General features: G+C 52.6%; 4 protein-coding genes across 4 annotated transcripts; 3 read left to right on the forward strand and 1 right to left on the reverse strand.

Annotated features, from left to right (window-relative positions):
• Nucleotides 1–454: 454 nt before the first annotated feature.
• On the forward strand, nucleotides 455–1,899 carry NECHADRAFT_93238 (uncharacterized protein; the record flags this gene model as incomplete). The annotated part of the gene is made up of 2 exons (XM_003047889.1): nucleotides 455–1,624; nucleotides 1,738–1,899. 2 exons carry the CDS (start codon nucleotides 455–457, stop codon nucleotides 1,897–1,899), a joined length of 1,332 nt encoding a protein of 443 aa, XP_003047935.1.
• Nucleotides 1,900–3,459: 1,560 nt separating this feature from the next.
• NECHADRAFT_93239 (uncharacterized protein) lies at nucleotides 3,460–5,086 on the forward strand (the record flags this gene model as incomplete). The annotated part of the gene is made up of 2 exons (XM_003047890.1): nucleotides 3,460–3,987; nucleotides 4,034–5,086. The coding sequence occupies 2 exons, from the start codon at nucleotides 3,460–3,462 to the stop codon at nucleotides 5,084–5,086; spliced, it is 1,581 nt and encodes a 526-aa protein (XP_003047936.1).
• Nucleotides 5,087–6,941: 1,855 nt separating this feature from the next.
• Nucleotides 6,942–10,996, forward strand: NECHADRAFT_68948 (uncharacterized protein; the record flags this gene model as incomplete). Its single annotated transcript, XM_003047891.1, has 3 exons — nucleotides 6,942–8,660; nucleotides 8,714–9,931; nucleotides 10,058–10,996. 3 exons carry the CDS (start codon nucleotides 6,942–6,944, stop codon nucleotides 10,994–10,996), a joined length of 3,876 nt encoding a protein of 1,291 aa, XP_003047937.1.
• A 507-nt stretch (nucleotides 10,997–11,503) lies between these two features.
• Nucleotides 11,504–13,459, reverse strand: NECHADRAFT_93241 (uncharacterized protein; the record flags this gene model as incomplete). Its single annotated transcript, XM_003048074.1, has 4 exons — nucleotides 11,504–12,091; nucleotides 12,139–12,916; nucleotides 12,964–13,365; nucleotides 13,416–13,459. 4 exons carry the CDS (start codon nucleotides 13,457–13,459, stop codon nucleotides 11,504–11,506), a joined length of 1,812 nt encoding a protein of 603 aa, XP_003048120.1.
• Nucleotides 13,460–13,825: the final 366 nt, after the last annotated feature.

The following is a 13,825-nucleotide window of genomic DNA, read 5'->3' on the forward strand; positions in this document are numbered from 1 at the left end:
GGCCCCGTAGCAAAGTCTCGATCTGTCCAATCACGACTCCTCATTCAGTCAATCCCCGTCGGGTGCTTCGCCGGACGGATCCGCAAACACCCCGGGCTTAGCAAGAGCAGAAGCTGAGGTGGGCGGGCTCTCGCTCACTCACTCGATTGGAAAAAGTTTAGAGGTCCCGCCGGGTCGAACAGAAATAACCAAGTCCAAAAAAACCACCAACCGACGAGAGAAAAAAAATATCCCTCGCGGTTCCTCGATTGCCGAGCGACTCGACCGACGACCTACTTCTTTAGGAAACGAATTGCTCCTGACGAATGCGGTGATACACATAATTCGAAGCTTCACCGTTTCCCCTCCACATCTTCCGATATTAATAAACTGCCCGATTTTGCGCACACGGCCCGCGATGCAGCTCCGTCCGGGGGCCTCGGTGGTGCGCGATGCCTTGGCTAGACAATCCATGATGACGAGGACGGGCTTGACTGCCTCTCCCCTCGCCAGGGCGCCCGCTTGCGTGCTGTGCAGACAATTGACCGTCGGTCGAGGTCCCACGAGGATACACAGAGCCGCCCTTCACACCAGTCCACGAAGAGACTCTGCCTGGGCCGCTGCCGTCCAGGTCGCCTCCAATGTCGTGGGCAATGTCGTCAAGAAGGCCACACAGGATAGGATGCATGTCGACCCCCTCCGGACTGTGGCCAAGGAGATGAAGTTTCTCACGGGCAATATCCGCAAGCTTCTGGGCTCTGGTCACCCCTCACTCGACCGCGCCGCAAAGTACTACACCCAGGCCGAGGGCAAGCACGTCAGGCCCTTGATTGTCCTCCTCATGAGCAGAGCCACCTACCTCTGCCCCAAGGCACCTCCTACTGCTCCCACGCCCACCAGTCGAGGCATTGACACCTCGATATCTCCCGTCCAGATCCTCGCCGATGTAAACCCTTCAGCCCAGCCGATCTCGGCCGTCGAGACAGAGGTTCTCGATGCCAATTCAGATATTCTCCCCAGCCAGCGGCGGTTGGCAGAGATCACGGAGCTGATCCACACGGCCTCGCTGCTTCACGACGACGTTATCGACCATTCCATCTCGAGACGAGGTTCGCCGTCGGCCAACTTGGAGTTTGGCAACAAGATGGCTGTTTTGGCTGGTGACTTTTTGCTCGGCCGGGCATCTGTTGCGCTCGCTCGTCTCCGCAACCCCGAGGTCGTCGAGCTGTTGGCTACTGTCATCGCCAACCTCGTCGAGGGCGAGTTTATGCAGCTCAAGAACACGGAACGTGACGAGCGGAACCCCAAGTGGTCCGAGGAGACGGTCAGCTACTACCTCCAAAAGACATACCTCAAGACGGCTTCCCTCATCTCCAAGTCATGTCGGGCGGCGGCTCTGCTGGGCAACTCGGACCCCGTGACGGTGGACGCGGCTTATTCGTACGGACGCAACTTGGGACTGGCGTTCCAGCTGGTGGACGACCTTTTGGACTACACGCAAAGCGGGACGGACCTGGGAAAGCCTGCGGGGGCGGATCTTGAGCTGGGCTTGGCAACAGCACCGCTGCTGTTTGCGTGGAAGCAGATGCCGGAGCTCGGAGCTCTCGTTGGCCGCAAGTTTGAGAAGGAGGGTGACGTAGAGAGGGTAAGCTTGGTTGATTTCCATTGTTTGACGAATCAGGTCGCTTTGCATATCTGCACATCCCCCTTCACGAGGGTGCTATTGGAGAAACGATGCTAACCGGTGGGTGTGTCTAGGCACGTGAGCTGGTGCTCCAGAGCGACGGTATCGAGCAGACACGAGCTCTTGCGCAAGAGTACGTGGACAAGGCGATCGCGTCGATTGCGGAATTCCCCGAGAGCGAGGCCAAGGACGGCTTGATCGAGATGGCACACAAGTCACTGAAGCGTCAGAAGTGAGGAAGTCATGAAGAAGAGGCGGATGGACAGCATCCGCCGTGTATAAATAACGACATCACTATTTATTTTCTGCGACGAGACACGGCAAAAAAGAGAGATGAGACGGGTTGTTAAACTGGTGGGCTGGGATGAGCAACGGTGTATGGTTTGTCCTTTGCCTTTGGTGTCTTTTGACAAGGACGATTCTACAAGTCAAAGAGAAAGACGAAGGACGCGAGTGATGCATGCATGAACTGAAACTGTACCTGTACTTGTACGACTTGCCGATATAAAACCGCATATAACTGACCACCTATCTTATACCGAGGAGTTGAAAAGGGCTCGGTGGGAAGGGAAGGGGGGGTTGATGATGATGGATGTGGTTAGATCCTACTCTGTACGAGAAGAAAACAAAAAGACGTGTTCAACTCTTAGGTTTCGATCGAGTAATTCTGAGGTGTTTCAAAGTGATGTTTTCCGAGATGGTGGTCATGAGGAATAGAGAACGCGCAACTCCGCGGAGGAGCTTATTAGTTGAAGAGAGACTAGAACGAAAGGGATCACACTGATCCGAGCATATTACTCGATAGAAACCTCTTTCGAATGCAAGTAATGAGCTAGACGTCTTTGGATGATGCCCTGCTGACTCCGTGAGCATTCCTCATGCGATGTCTTCCGATCCAACAACCGCATTCCTGGCCCTGACCGCTCCGTAGACCCCGAATAGCCTCAATAGCGTCGCAGCAAAAGCCATGCCCCGTCCGAGCACTCATTCCCAACCCTTTTCTGCAACGTATCCGGTTCGTAGACGACCATCTCATTACTCGATGGTTACTCGATTGAATCACCACGCCTCCGGCGGTGATGGCCGCTGATTGGTTGGTTATCAACGGTACCCGGCCGAGTCCGATGGATTGGACCCTGGGCTTTTTTTTTGTAAGTGGGCCGGCCCGGTTATCGCTGATAAGCAAAAGGGCATTCCGGGAATTCGGTGTCTTCTGGACGAAGCCATTCAGAACCATTCAGAACGTAAGAGGGAAGAATGATTGGGAGAAGGACATTTTGATCGAATAATAGAAACGCTAGGGCCTCCTTTTATGTTTCCTTGTTCAAACCCCGCAAAATACCGATGGAGGGGTCCTTGCAAGATAAGAAGGGGAAGCCATCGCTGGATTCTGGGGGTGGCTTTCTTGAAGGCGTCAACACTCGTTGCTCTGCCTTGTATCTCTTGCCTCGGTACTTCTTGATCTGATCTTGTTGGGTTACTGATAAGAGAAAACTCTCTGAAAGAACCAGTCGTTGATCCTGGATATCACCGCCGCCGTTGTTATCTTATCCACCCCACCATCCCGCCGGGCCCCAAGCTTCCCGGAGAGAGAGATAAGGGAAAAAGTCCCGACGAATCGATTCCACACTCGGGAGGTAGAACTGCTACCTTGCCTGTTTTCCCCGGATTGTTGAAGTGACAGGGGGTTTCTGACTTTCCCTGACTGTATTTTCTTCTCTTCTTCTTTCTTTCTTTCTTTCTTCTTTATCTTATCCCCCATTCTTGGCTTTGATTTCGACTCTCATTCACTCATCATGATGGCCGCCAACACTCTTCAGTCGATCGAGGGACCTGTCTCTGTCCTCGTCTCTTCTCGGGTCGTCGTCACTCTACCTGATGACTCTCTCGTTGTCACACCTGCTACTGTTGTCGTCAGCCCTGTTACCGGCAAGATCATCTCAGTCATCCCCGAGATTCTCCCTTCCTCTAGCTTCCCAGCTGGCACTGAGTATGTCGACCACAGCCCCAAGCTCCTTCTGCCTGGTCTTGTCGACGCCCATGTTCACTTGAACGAGCCTGGCCGTACCGAGTGGGAGGGCTTCTGGACTGGCACTCGCGCAGCTGCCAGCGGCGGTGTCACCACCGTGATTGACATGCCGTTGAATGCGATTCCCCCGACGACGACGCTGAACGGTTTTGAGGAGAAGCTCAGGGCCAGCCAAGGACAGTGCTGGGTTGACGTTGGCTTCTACGGTGGTGTCATCCCTGGAAATGCGGATGAGCTGAAGCCTCTGGTGGATGCTGGTGTTCGAGGTTTCAAGGGTTTCTTGATCGAGTCAGGTGTACGTAGGGCCGAAAATGTGTGACGATAACAACTGACTCGCATAGGTTGACGAATTTCCGGCCATCTCCGCCAAAGACGTCGCCCTCGCCATGGAGACCCTCAAGGACACACCAACGACGCTCATGTTCCACGCCGAGATGATCCCTCCCATCGCAGAATCCGTCGGCGACGCGGTCCAGTCCTCGGAAGCACCTCTGGCGCCAACTGGAGCACTCAACGCATACAAGACCTTCCTCGAGTCTCGGCCTCCTGCGTTTGAGACGTATGCCATCGAGGAGATCTTGAGTCAGGCACACATCGCCCCTTCGCTTCATCTCCACATCGTTCATCTCTCGGCGACCCAGTGTATTCCTCTTCTCAAGGCGGCTCGCGCATCTGGAATCAGCATTACTGCTGAGACGTGCTTTCATTACCTTGGTCTGACAGCAGAGGAGATTGAGAAGGGTGATACTCGACACAAGTGTTGCCCGCCAATTCGGGAGGGCAAGAACCGAGATGGACTCTGGGAGGAGCTTGTGGCAGAGGATTCGTGCATCAGAACCGTCGTGTCGGATCACTCACCTTGCACGCCTCAGCTGAAGCTACTTCCCCAGCACCTCGAGAGCGAGCGACCTGCCATGCCACACAAGGATTCCGGTGTTGTCATGGAACAGGAGGATGAGGTCAAGGAACAGAGCCGCGGTGACTTCTTTGCTGCATGGGGAGGTATCTCTTCTGTAGGACTCGGACTTCCGATCCTTCACACGGCAGCCAAGAAGCGCGCCGAGTTCTCACAAACTCCCAGCATCACCGACATTGTGCGCCTCTGTTGCCAGGCAACGGCCGCACAGGTTGGTCTTTCACACCGTAAGGGTGCTTTGAAGGCCGGTATGGATGCCGATATTTGCGTGTTTGACGACGCGGACGAATGGACGTTTACGCAGGGCGACATGCGGTGGAAGAACCGTTGCTCGCCATGGGAGGGCCACGAGTTTACCGGACGCGTCAAAGAGACGTGGCTGCGCGGAAGGAAGGTGTTTGAGCTGGGCGCTGGAAACAACGGTTTTATCGCTGGAAAGCCATCGGGCGAGTCGATCACGGAGAAGCGGACGGTTTAATATCCATGGTGGATGCGATGGATGGAGGCAAAACTAATGAATGCACAAGACGGCGTATTGGAGTAAGGACCAAGCAACAAACGAAACGGATAGAAACAGGTTGGTTATGATCTTTTTCAGCAGGTTCATAGACGTTTTAATGAAGAACAAGATTGATGAGATGATGTCGTCATTTGGAGTTGTACGAGTCAAGTTGAGTGTTCACGTGGTGAAGAAAGTCGCGATCGAGGGTTGGAGAAATTGTGGGGTTTGCAAGATGCCGTCGGCAGTTGAATATGTGTTACAGAATTCTAGACGGAGTAATTATTTAAGACATGCATTTCGTTATTGATGGGGCATTAATTTAGCTTGTGGTGCGGAAGGATGTTTATTTAGCCAGCCGAGCAATACTGGTGATAGCTTCACATGGGTGCAAGTATCGTGTTTAAGACGCAACTAAATACACTGTACTCAACCTCAAGATGCTGATAACCAGCAGTCACTCGTTTACACACCGCCAAGGTTTTATGCACATTTAACACACTTGGCAAGATACTTCATAGGCAGTCAAACATGTTACGAAGCAAGTACCTCCAACAGTCACATCAGATCTGATCCCCTACATACTGCGCCCGAGATCTCAAAGCCACCGCCATTCTAGAAATGGTTCAAGTCGCGAAAATGTACGGTATACGACATTATCCTTGGCGTCGCAAATGAGCCCAGGCCTCGCTTATGACCCCTCAAGTGCCGAATTGAGCAAAACCGGGCGTCCATCGTCCGGGATACTCCAATATATTCGGACATTGAAAAGTGATTGTCGGCCGAACTTGCATGATCGCGTGTCTAAGCGAGCTGCAAGCCGTTACATGGCGCATGCTTCGTTTCGCAGCCGACGTGGAGCGAGAAACTTTATTGGGATGTGAAGGGAAAGAATGTTGCAAGGGATCGACGGTTGGGCTTGATTAGCGAGGGGTTTTTGCTGTGTTGGACGAAACTCATCTGAACTCGACAGAGTATCGTGCCATTTTGCCGCCCTGCAGGACCCTGAGGGGGGGAGCTTCAAGGTGTTGAGACTATCGACATCGTCAACGGACGCTTGTTTAGCTCGAAGAATATCATGGATCTCAAGGAAGAGGGCATCATAGTCATATCAATATCGAATAGGTAAAAACTACTACGTTACCGTCTCCATCATGCATCCATCATCTTTGACACCTCCCTCTTTGTCCCTAGACCGTCCAAGCTTCCTCTCGGGAAAGCCCCATTCCGAGCTCATCTCTCATCCACGTCAGCCAGAGCTTCCCACCACCACCAACAGCAAAAGACCACCAATGACAGAAGCCCCCCAATCTCGGCCCTTTGACAGCGGTGCCCCCCGATGCTTCTGGATCTTTTCTTGGCGGCCGACTCTCTTTATTCCCCCGCCCTCGGTTCGGCGGCTAGATCTCCACCGTAACTTTTAGTGGCCGTCACCTCACTTTTCGACACCTCGCCTAGAATGGATGGAGCTTCTTTGCGGCAAATAAGATCCCGGCGGCGGGTATTTACCATGGACCTCGTTTACATTTTCTTGTTCATGGTCTAAAAAGTGTCATGGGTCGGTTTATATGAAATGTTTGCCTTGTCCATGTGAAGTCTAGACTTGGCATCCATCCCAACTCTTCCTCTCTGCACTGATCATGTGCTGCGGCGTCATAGACTGATTTACAACCAACACTGCAACCTCTCGAATAACCAAAGCTTTCAATCTATCAAGGTTTATTTTGCTTCGACTTGAGCTGCCATAATGTCCCGAGCTTGGACCAACAGATAATACCGTTGTTGACCCAAGATGCCTCATCATGATCCGTCCAACGCCGTCGACATCGAAAAGATGGACAGGGCGAGTTCATTGGACACATCGATAGAACCTAGCAATCAGCAACGCGACAGTCGACGTTTCTCTCTATCCGGCGCGGGAAACATTTCTCTCGACGATGTACAGGCCGTTCGGGTTCAGCTCCGCGACCTCGCCGTGTCGGTTGATACGGCACCATCATGGGTCGAGCCAGCGACGTACCCGCAGCTGTTTGCGAACAAGTTCAACACCAGCCCCAAGATGAAGTCGCTGCTTCACTCTGTGAATGCAGATATCCAGCCAGGGACATTGACTGCCATCATCGGAGGGAGTGGCTCAGGAAAGACGACTCTTCTCAACACTGTCGCCGAACGAGTCATGAGTCCCAGGCTCAGCCAGGACGGAGTCGCTACTTTCAACGATCAGGTTGGGGTACATAGCGTGCGCCATGCCTATGTTATGCAGCAGGATATTCTGTTGCCGACCCTCACCGTTAGGGAGACGTTGAAGTATTCAGCCGATTTGAGACTTCCCCCGTCGACCACTGCCGAACAGCGGACCAGAGTTGTGGAGGAAGTTATTCTTGAGCTTGGTCTGAAGGAGTGTGCCAATACTCGTATCGGAAACTCCCAGCATCATGGATGTTCTGGCGGTGAAAAGCGACGCACTAGCATCGGTGTTCAACTTCTAGCCAACCCGTCCGTCCTCTTCCTCGACGAGCCGACCACTGGCCTCGACGCTACAAGCGCCTATCAACTCGTCCGAACGTTGAAGAAGCTTGCTCAAAAGGGCCGAACCATCATCACGACCATTCACCAACCTCGATCCGAGATCTGGGACCTCTTTGACGACTTGATCGTCTTGACTAAGGGCAGCCCTGTGTACTCGGGACCCGTCAAGGACTCTGTTCCTTGGTTTGGAGATCTAGGCTATCAGCTTCCGCCATTCGTGAACCCGGCCGAGTTCATTATCGACATTGCCGCTGTCGATAACCGCACTCCCGAGTTGGAACAAGAGACGACTGCTAGAGTTGAGCAGTTAAAGACAGCATGGAACCAAGAAAGTGCAAAGCAATTCACACCGCTTGACACGTCCATCGATGTTCGACACCGAAAACGAAACAAGCGAGCAGAGAAACATGCTGGTTTCGCGAGACAGTTGACTGTTCTTACCGATCGTACCCTCAAGGTTACATATCGCGACCCCTTGGGAATGATGGCTTCCATCATGGAGTCCATCTTCATGGGTCTCGTCACAGGCTATCTCTTTTATGACCTCGGTCGCGATCAACCCGGTATTCGATCTCGACAAGGTGGACTGTACACTGCTGCCGGTCTTCAAGGCTATCTGATCCTCATCTTTGAGGTGTACCGCATGACGATCGACATTCCGACCTTTGACCGTGAATCATCAGAAGACTGTGTCGACGCCCTGCCCTACATTCTCTCTCGCAGATTGGCCCGAATGCCGACAGAGGATGTCCCCGTGCCGTTCTTCTTCTCCGTGATTCTGTACTTTATGGCAGGTTTCGACCGCGATGTGGAAAAGTTCTTTATCTTCTTCACCATTAGTCTCTTGACGCAGTACATCGCTGTGACATGTGCCATGACCTGTGTGGCAGCAGTTAGACACTTTCCTGGAGCGAGTTTGATCGCGAATATGGTGTTTACTCTGCAGAGTATGGCTTGTGGCATGTTTATTCAAGCCAACAGCATTCCGGTTTATGTGCGATGGTTGAAGTGGATTACTTACACGGTATGCCCTTGGGTTCTCCTACGCCGTTGACTCCTTTATGCTAACAGGACTAGTTCTACGCCTTCGGAGCGTACGCTGGAAATGAGTTTGAAGGCAATTTCTACGACTGTCCCTATTCTGGTGGAGAATCCGACCCGAGGTGCAAGCAGTACACCGGCAAATACGTGATGGAGTCACTTGGCTTTCCCAGCAACTGGGTTGCTCGCCCCATCATCGTCATGGTGGCCTTCGTCGTCTTCTTTCTAATACTCTCAACAATCGGGCTGCACTTTTTCAAGGTCGAAATGACGATCGCTCGTCCTCGTGTCTCAGATACCGATTTGTCTGCCGGAAAGGAAAAGATGACTGCGATGTCTATCGCCGATGTTCGCGCTATTGACCTAGGACTTGATAAGTTTGCCTTGAAGATTGACAAGAGGAGCCCGCTTGGAAAGAAGCTGCCCACCAAGACAATCCTCAACCCTGTCAATGCGACATTTGATGCTGGGGTTTTGAACGTTATCATGGGTCCGTCGGGAAGTGGCAAGACATCACTCCTCAACGCCATGGCGCTGCGACTACGAAACTCGATGGGCACCAAGTATCGTCCAGCTGGAAAACTCACATTCAACGGCGCTGTTCCCTCAGATTCGGTCATCCGGTCCGTTTGTTCCTACGTCTGCCAAGATGACGATGCTCTTCTGCCGTCACTTACAGTCCGCGAAACACTTCGGTTTGCGGCCGGACTGCGTCTTCCGTCTTTTATGAGCAAGGAAGAGAAGAATCGTCGAGCCGAAGAAGTACTGCTCAAGATGGGATTGAAAGACTGTGCTGATAACTTGATTGGTGGCGAGTTGGTCAAGGGTATCTCTGGAGGAGAGAAGCGCCGTGTCTCCATCGCTGTCCAGGTGTTGACTGACCCTCGCATTTTGCTGCTCGACGAACCGACATCAGGTCTTGATGCATTTACGGCAAATTCCATCATGGAAGTGCTTCAAGGACTCGCCAACGAAGGACGAACTCTAATTCTCACGATCCACCAAGCTCGGTCCGACCTGTTCAGGGAGTTTGGCAACGTGCTTCTTCTAGCACGAGGTGGCTCGCAGGTTTACTCTGGCCCTGGAAAGGACATGCTTGGATATCTGGCACGCCATGGCTATGACTGTCCTCAGCATACAAATCCGGCAGACTTTGCGTTGGATATGATTACTGTTGACCTGCAGCAGGAAGAGAGGGAGGCTGAGTCTCGTGAGCGAGTGCAAAGGTTGATCCAAAATTGGAAAGAAGATGGTGTTTCGAGTGGCCGACTGCCTGATATTCGAGAACGAGATGAAGGGAACGAAAAGACAGAGAATATCGAGGAAACAGAGAAACAAGGTCTGCCCGCTTCGCCACCATCAGCTTCACTGCAACCAAAGCAACAAACTCCACGACGATCCTTCAACAAAGCCAACCTCTCAACTCCTGCCGAACTTGGAGCCCTCATCCGCAAACGAGCCTCAATCACAACTTCACTCCCCCTTCTTCTCCACCGCGCCATAATCAACACCCGTCGCCAACCAGAACTCATCATGGCCCGCCTCATGCAAGTCATTGGCCTAGCCATCGTTCTCGCCCTCTTCTTCGCCCCCCTCCACAACGACTACTACTCAGTCCAGAACAGAATGGGTTTCGTACAGGAGATTGGTGCTTTTTACTTTGTCGGCATGCTGCAGAATGTAGCTGTGTATCCCAACGAACGAGACGTGTTTTACAGGGAGGATGACGACGGGGTTTACAGTGTCGAGGCGTTTCTAGCGTCCTACACCATTCTCGAGGTACCCTTTGAGATTGTCAGTTGTCTGGTCTTTGGTGTCCTCGGTGCTATTGCGGTTGGTCTACCTCGGACGGTGACAATGTACTTTGTCTGCGTCTTTTCGTGCTTTGGTATCGTCTCTTGCGGTGAGAGCTTGGGTATCATGTTCAACACTCTCTTTGGACATACTGGCTTCGCCGTCAACGTCATGGGTATCTTTCTCTCCGTCGCAAACAGTATGGCCGGCGTCCTCTCCATCGACATGCCCGAGCTATTCAAGGGGTTCAACTACCTCTCACCCATCCGCTACGCCACACGTGCCGTCGCGCCGTATTCTCTCCGTGGGGTCGAGTTTACATGCAATGATGCGCAGCGACTGCCTGATGGAAGGTGTCCGATCGAGACTGGGCAGGATGTACTAGAGCTGTACAAGTTTGATGTCGATCCGGTTGTGAATGTGGGCATCTTGGCGGTTTGTGTGGTGGTTTATCGGGTTTTGGCTTGGGGGTTGTTGAAGGCTATGAGGAAGCACTGGAAGGGGAGGAAGGGGGAGAAGCAGTAGATTCATTTTTAATTGGATGGAACAAGCTTTATAGAGCATAGATGCTACGATGTGTTGAATCGAACGTGTGTTCAGTCGTGTGTTGTAAGCAACGGTGTTGGAAGGCTTCCCTATAGATACCATCCATTCAGCTAATGCAATTTCGCAAGTTTCCATGGTTTTCGGAACAGCGAGAATAGCCATGGTCTCTATGATGTTTTATCCACAGATTCGGCAGAAGATAATCTGATACCATAATATTGTGCTCCGCATGTTGGTATGATGATCACACGGCATCAATTGTTTCAATAGACAGGGTAGATAAAAGTTACGGAAGCAGCAGTATAGGTTTCATGTGAATAAGCCATTTACGCTATCACTATGCAGAGTAGATATGCCTAAGATATGTAGTTCTCTCAATGCAAGTCCCATCTCCGGCTTGCTATCAAAACACCGCCAAATGCAACCAAAACTTCAAAACAATCTTAACGAGTGGGTATCAGTCATATCCTCATCCCACTTAACATCTTACATCTTTCCACCAGGAGTCTCAATGTCAGAGTTGCTGGCATTGGCAATGCTCTCAAACTGGTACAGGGGCTCCTTCTTGGCAGTGCGGTCAAAGAGAATCCAGCGCTTGAACCAGTGAGGGAGAGCGACGCGGAGCTGGTAGCTGGCAAACTTGCGGACGGGGACGGCAAAGACCCAGTCGAGCTCCTCGAGGGTGCGCTGCTTTGTCTCAGGGACCCAGAAGAAGATCATGACAAAGGCGACAGCGTTGAAACCAGCGTACAGACCAAAGGCGCCCACGGTTTGCAGACGGTCGAGGATGAAGGGGAATGAGGTTCCTAGGACGGCGGCCCAGAAGAGACATGTGGCGACGGCAAAGCCCATACCTGTCTCACGGTGGGACAGGGGAAAGACCTCGGCAGAGTAGGTGAAGGGCACGGGGCCTTCACCGGGGGAGTAGAAGGCACCGAACATGAAGACGAAGAGACACACCAGGGCAGTTCGGAGGGTGCCAGTGTCGGGGGAGATGAGGGTGCAGAGACCAGCAGCGAGAAGGGTCCATGTCATCTGGGGGAAGGTGAAGAGGAGGAGGCTTCGTCGGCCGAACTGGGGGTTATTAGCTGAGGTGTTTCTGAGAGCTGCGAGTGACTTACAGTGTCGATGGTCCAGAAGGCTGGGAAAGCAAAGAGCCAGTTAACGAGACCAAAGCCGAAAGAACCAAGCATGGCTTGAAACTCGGTCATGGAGGCCTCCTTGAAGACAGTAGTAGAGTAGAAAGCAATAATGTTGATACCGCACATCTGCTGGGCAATCATGACGGTGAAAGCAGCCAACGAAGCACGACGCACACGGGGGATTGTGAAGAGCTGAGTGAAGCGGCTGACATAGTTGGTCTGTCCAACAAGCTGGTCCTCAATCTCGAGCTGGGCGCTGATGTAGTAAATATCGCGGGCAACCTGGATGGGGTCGTGGCGCAGCTGCATCAGAGACTCCCAAGCTTCGGGGTATCTGTTCTTCTTCATATACCAACGGGGAGACTCGGGGCAGAGGTAGATCAGACACACGAGCGGCACTGCAGGGATAAAGGGGGCTCCGAGCATGAGACGCCAGTTGATGGAACGGTCAACGTGGAAGACTGCGAGGTTGAAAGCTGTGCCTAGAAAGATTCCAAAGGCTGTCCACATCTGCCACGACATGACTAGGGCGCCTCGTACGGAAGCGGGAGCGTTCTCGGCGGCGTAGATGGGCACGGTTGAAGCCTTGACACCCATGCCGATACCCATAAGGATACGGCAGGCTAGTTGCTGCTCCCAGGTGTGGCAGAAGGCAGAACCGATGACGGGCCAGATGCAGAAGTGAGCCGAGAAGAAGATGACACCGCGACGGCCCCAGAGGTTGTTGATAGGGTCGGAGAGCCAGCAGCCGATGAAACTATTCTTGTAAGTGGTGAGTTTGTCGAGTGGATGAGAAACACTTACGCAGAACCGATGTAAGGACCAGCATTTACAATACCAACCAGAAGCTTGTCCCTTGTAGTCTTACCACCAATGCCATAAACCTCGGGGAAAAAGATGTTTGCACCATTGGAACCAGTCTGATCCCATCCCTGCACCGCAGCACCGATGGAGCACGTAGCGATGGTGAGGATGAGCTTCCAGGGCATGTCCCAGCGGTGCGTGACCTCTCGCTCAAGGACCTCGACCTCGCGGGCTGTGAGCTTGTGCTCGCCGTCAATATGGCGGATAGACTTTGGGTTCTGGGCTACGAGAGCGCCCTTTTTGAGGACGGGGATGTGGTCGGTGAGACCTTTGCGCTCGGCCCAGGTTTCGACGTCGGCCATTAGTTGGGCCTTGGGGATTCCCTCGAGGGGGTTCTTGATTCTGGTTCACTGTTAGAGGGGAAGATGTGGTGAGGATTGAGGAGGGCGTACTTGGCCTCGAGGTTGGTGGTGAGGTCGGCTGCTTGCTCAGCCATGGTAGCTGAGGGCTTCTCATCGTCATGGGACATTTTCATGGGTCGGTCATCAGTAATGACATCGGGCTGAGTGCCCTTTGGTCTGCGATTGTTAACAATTGCTCTCTACAGATGAGAGCTTGACATACTGGTAATCAGCCATTGTGGGCGTCGATCAAGAAGCAGCGCTTCAAACTCTGTAAAAAGAACAAGACTGAACTCAGGGAAGAGGCCTAAGAGAGTCTGTACGCTTCTTATGTGAGACAATGGAGAAGATGAAGTGGATGATCTGGGGAAATGAGGAGCGACACGACGGGTATTTGTGTCTCTTGCTCTTTCCCCGTCGATCCCCCAGATGGAGAAAGCCCGTCTGTTCTCCATGGAGAA

The sequence above is a fragment of the Fusarium vanettenii genome (genome assembly GCF_000151355.1).
Source record: "Fusarium vanettenii 77-13-4 chromosome 5 genomic scaffold NECHAsca_12_chr5_2_0, whole genome shotgun sequence".
Lineage (NCBI taxonomy): Eukaryota > Fungi > Ascomycota > Sordariomycetes > Hypocreales > Nectriaceae > Fusarium > Fusarium vanettenii.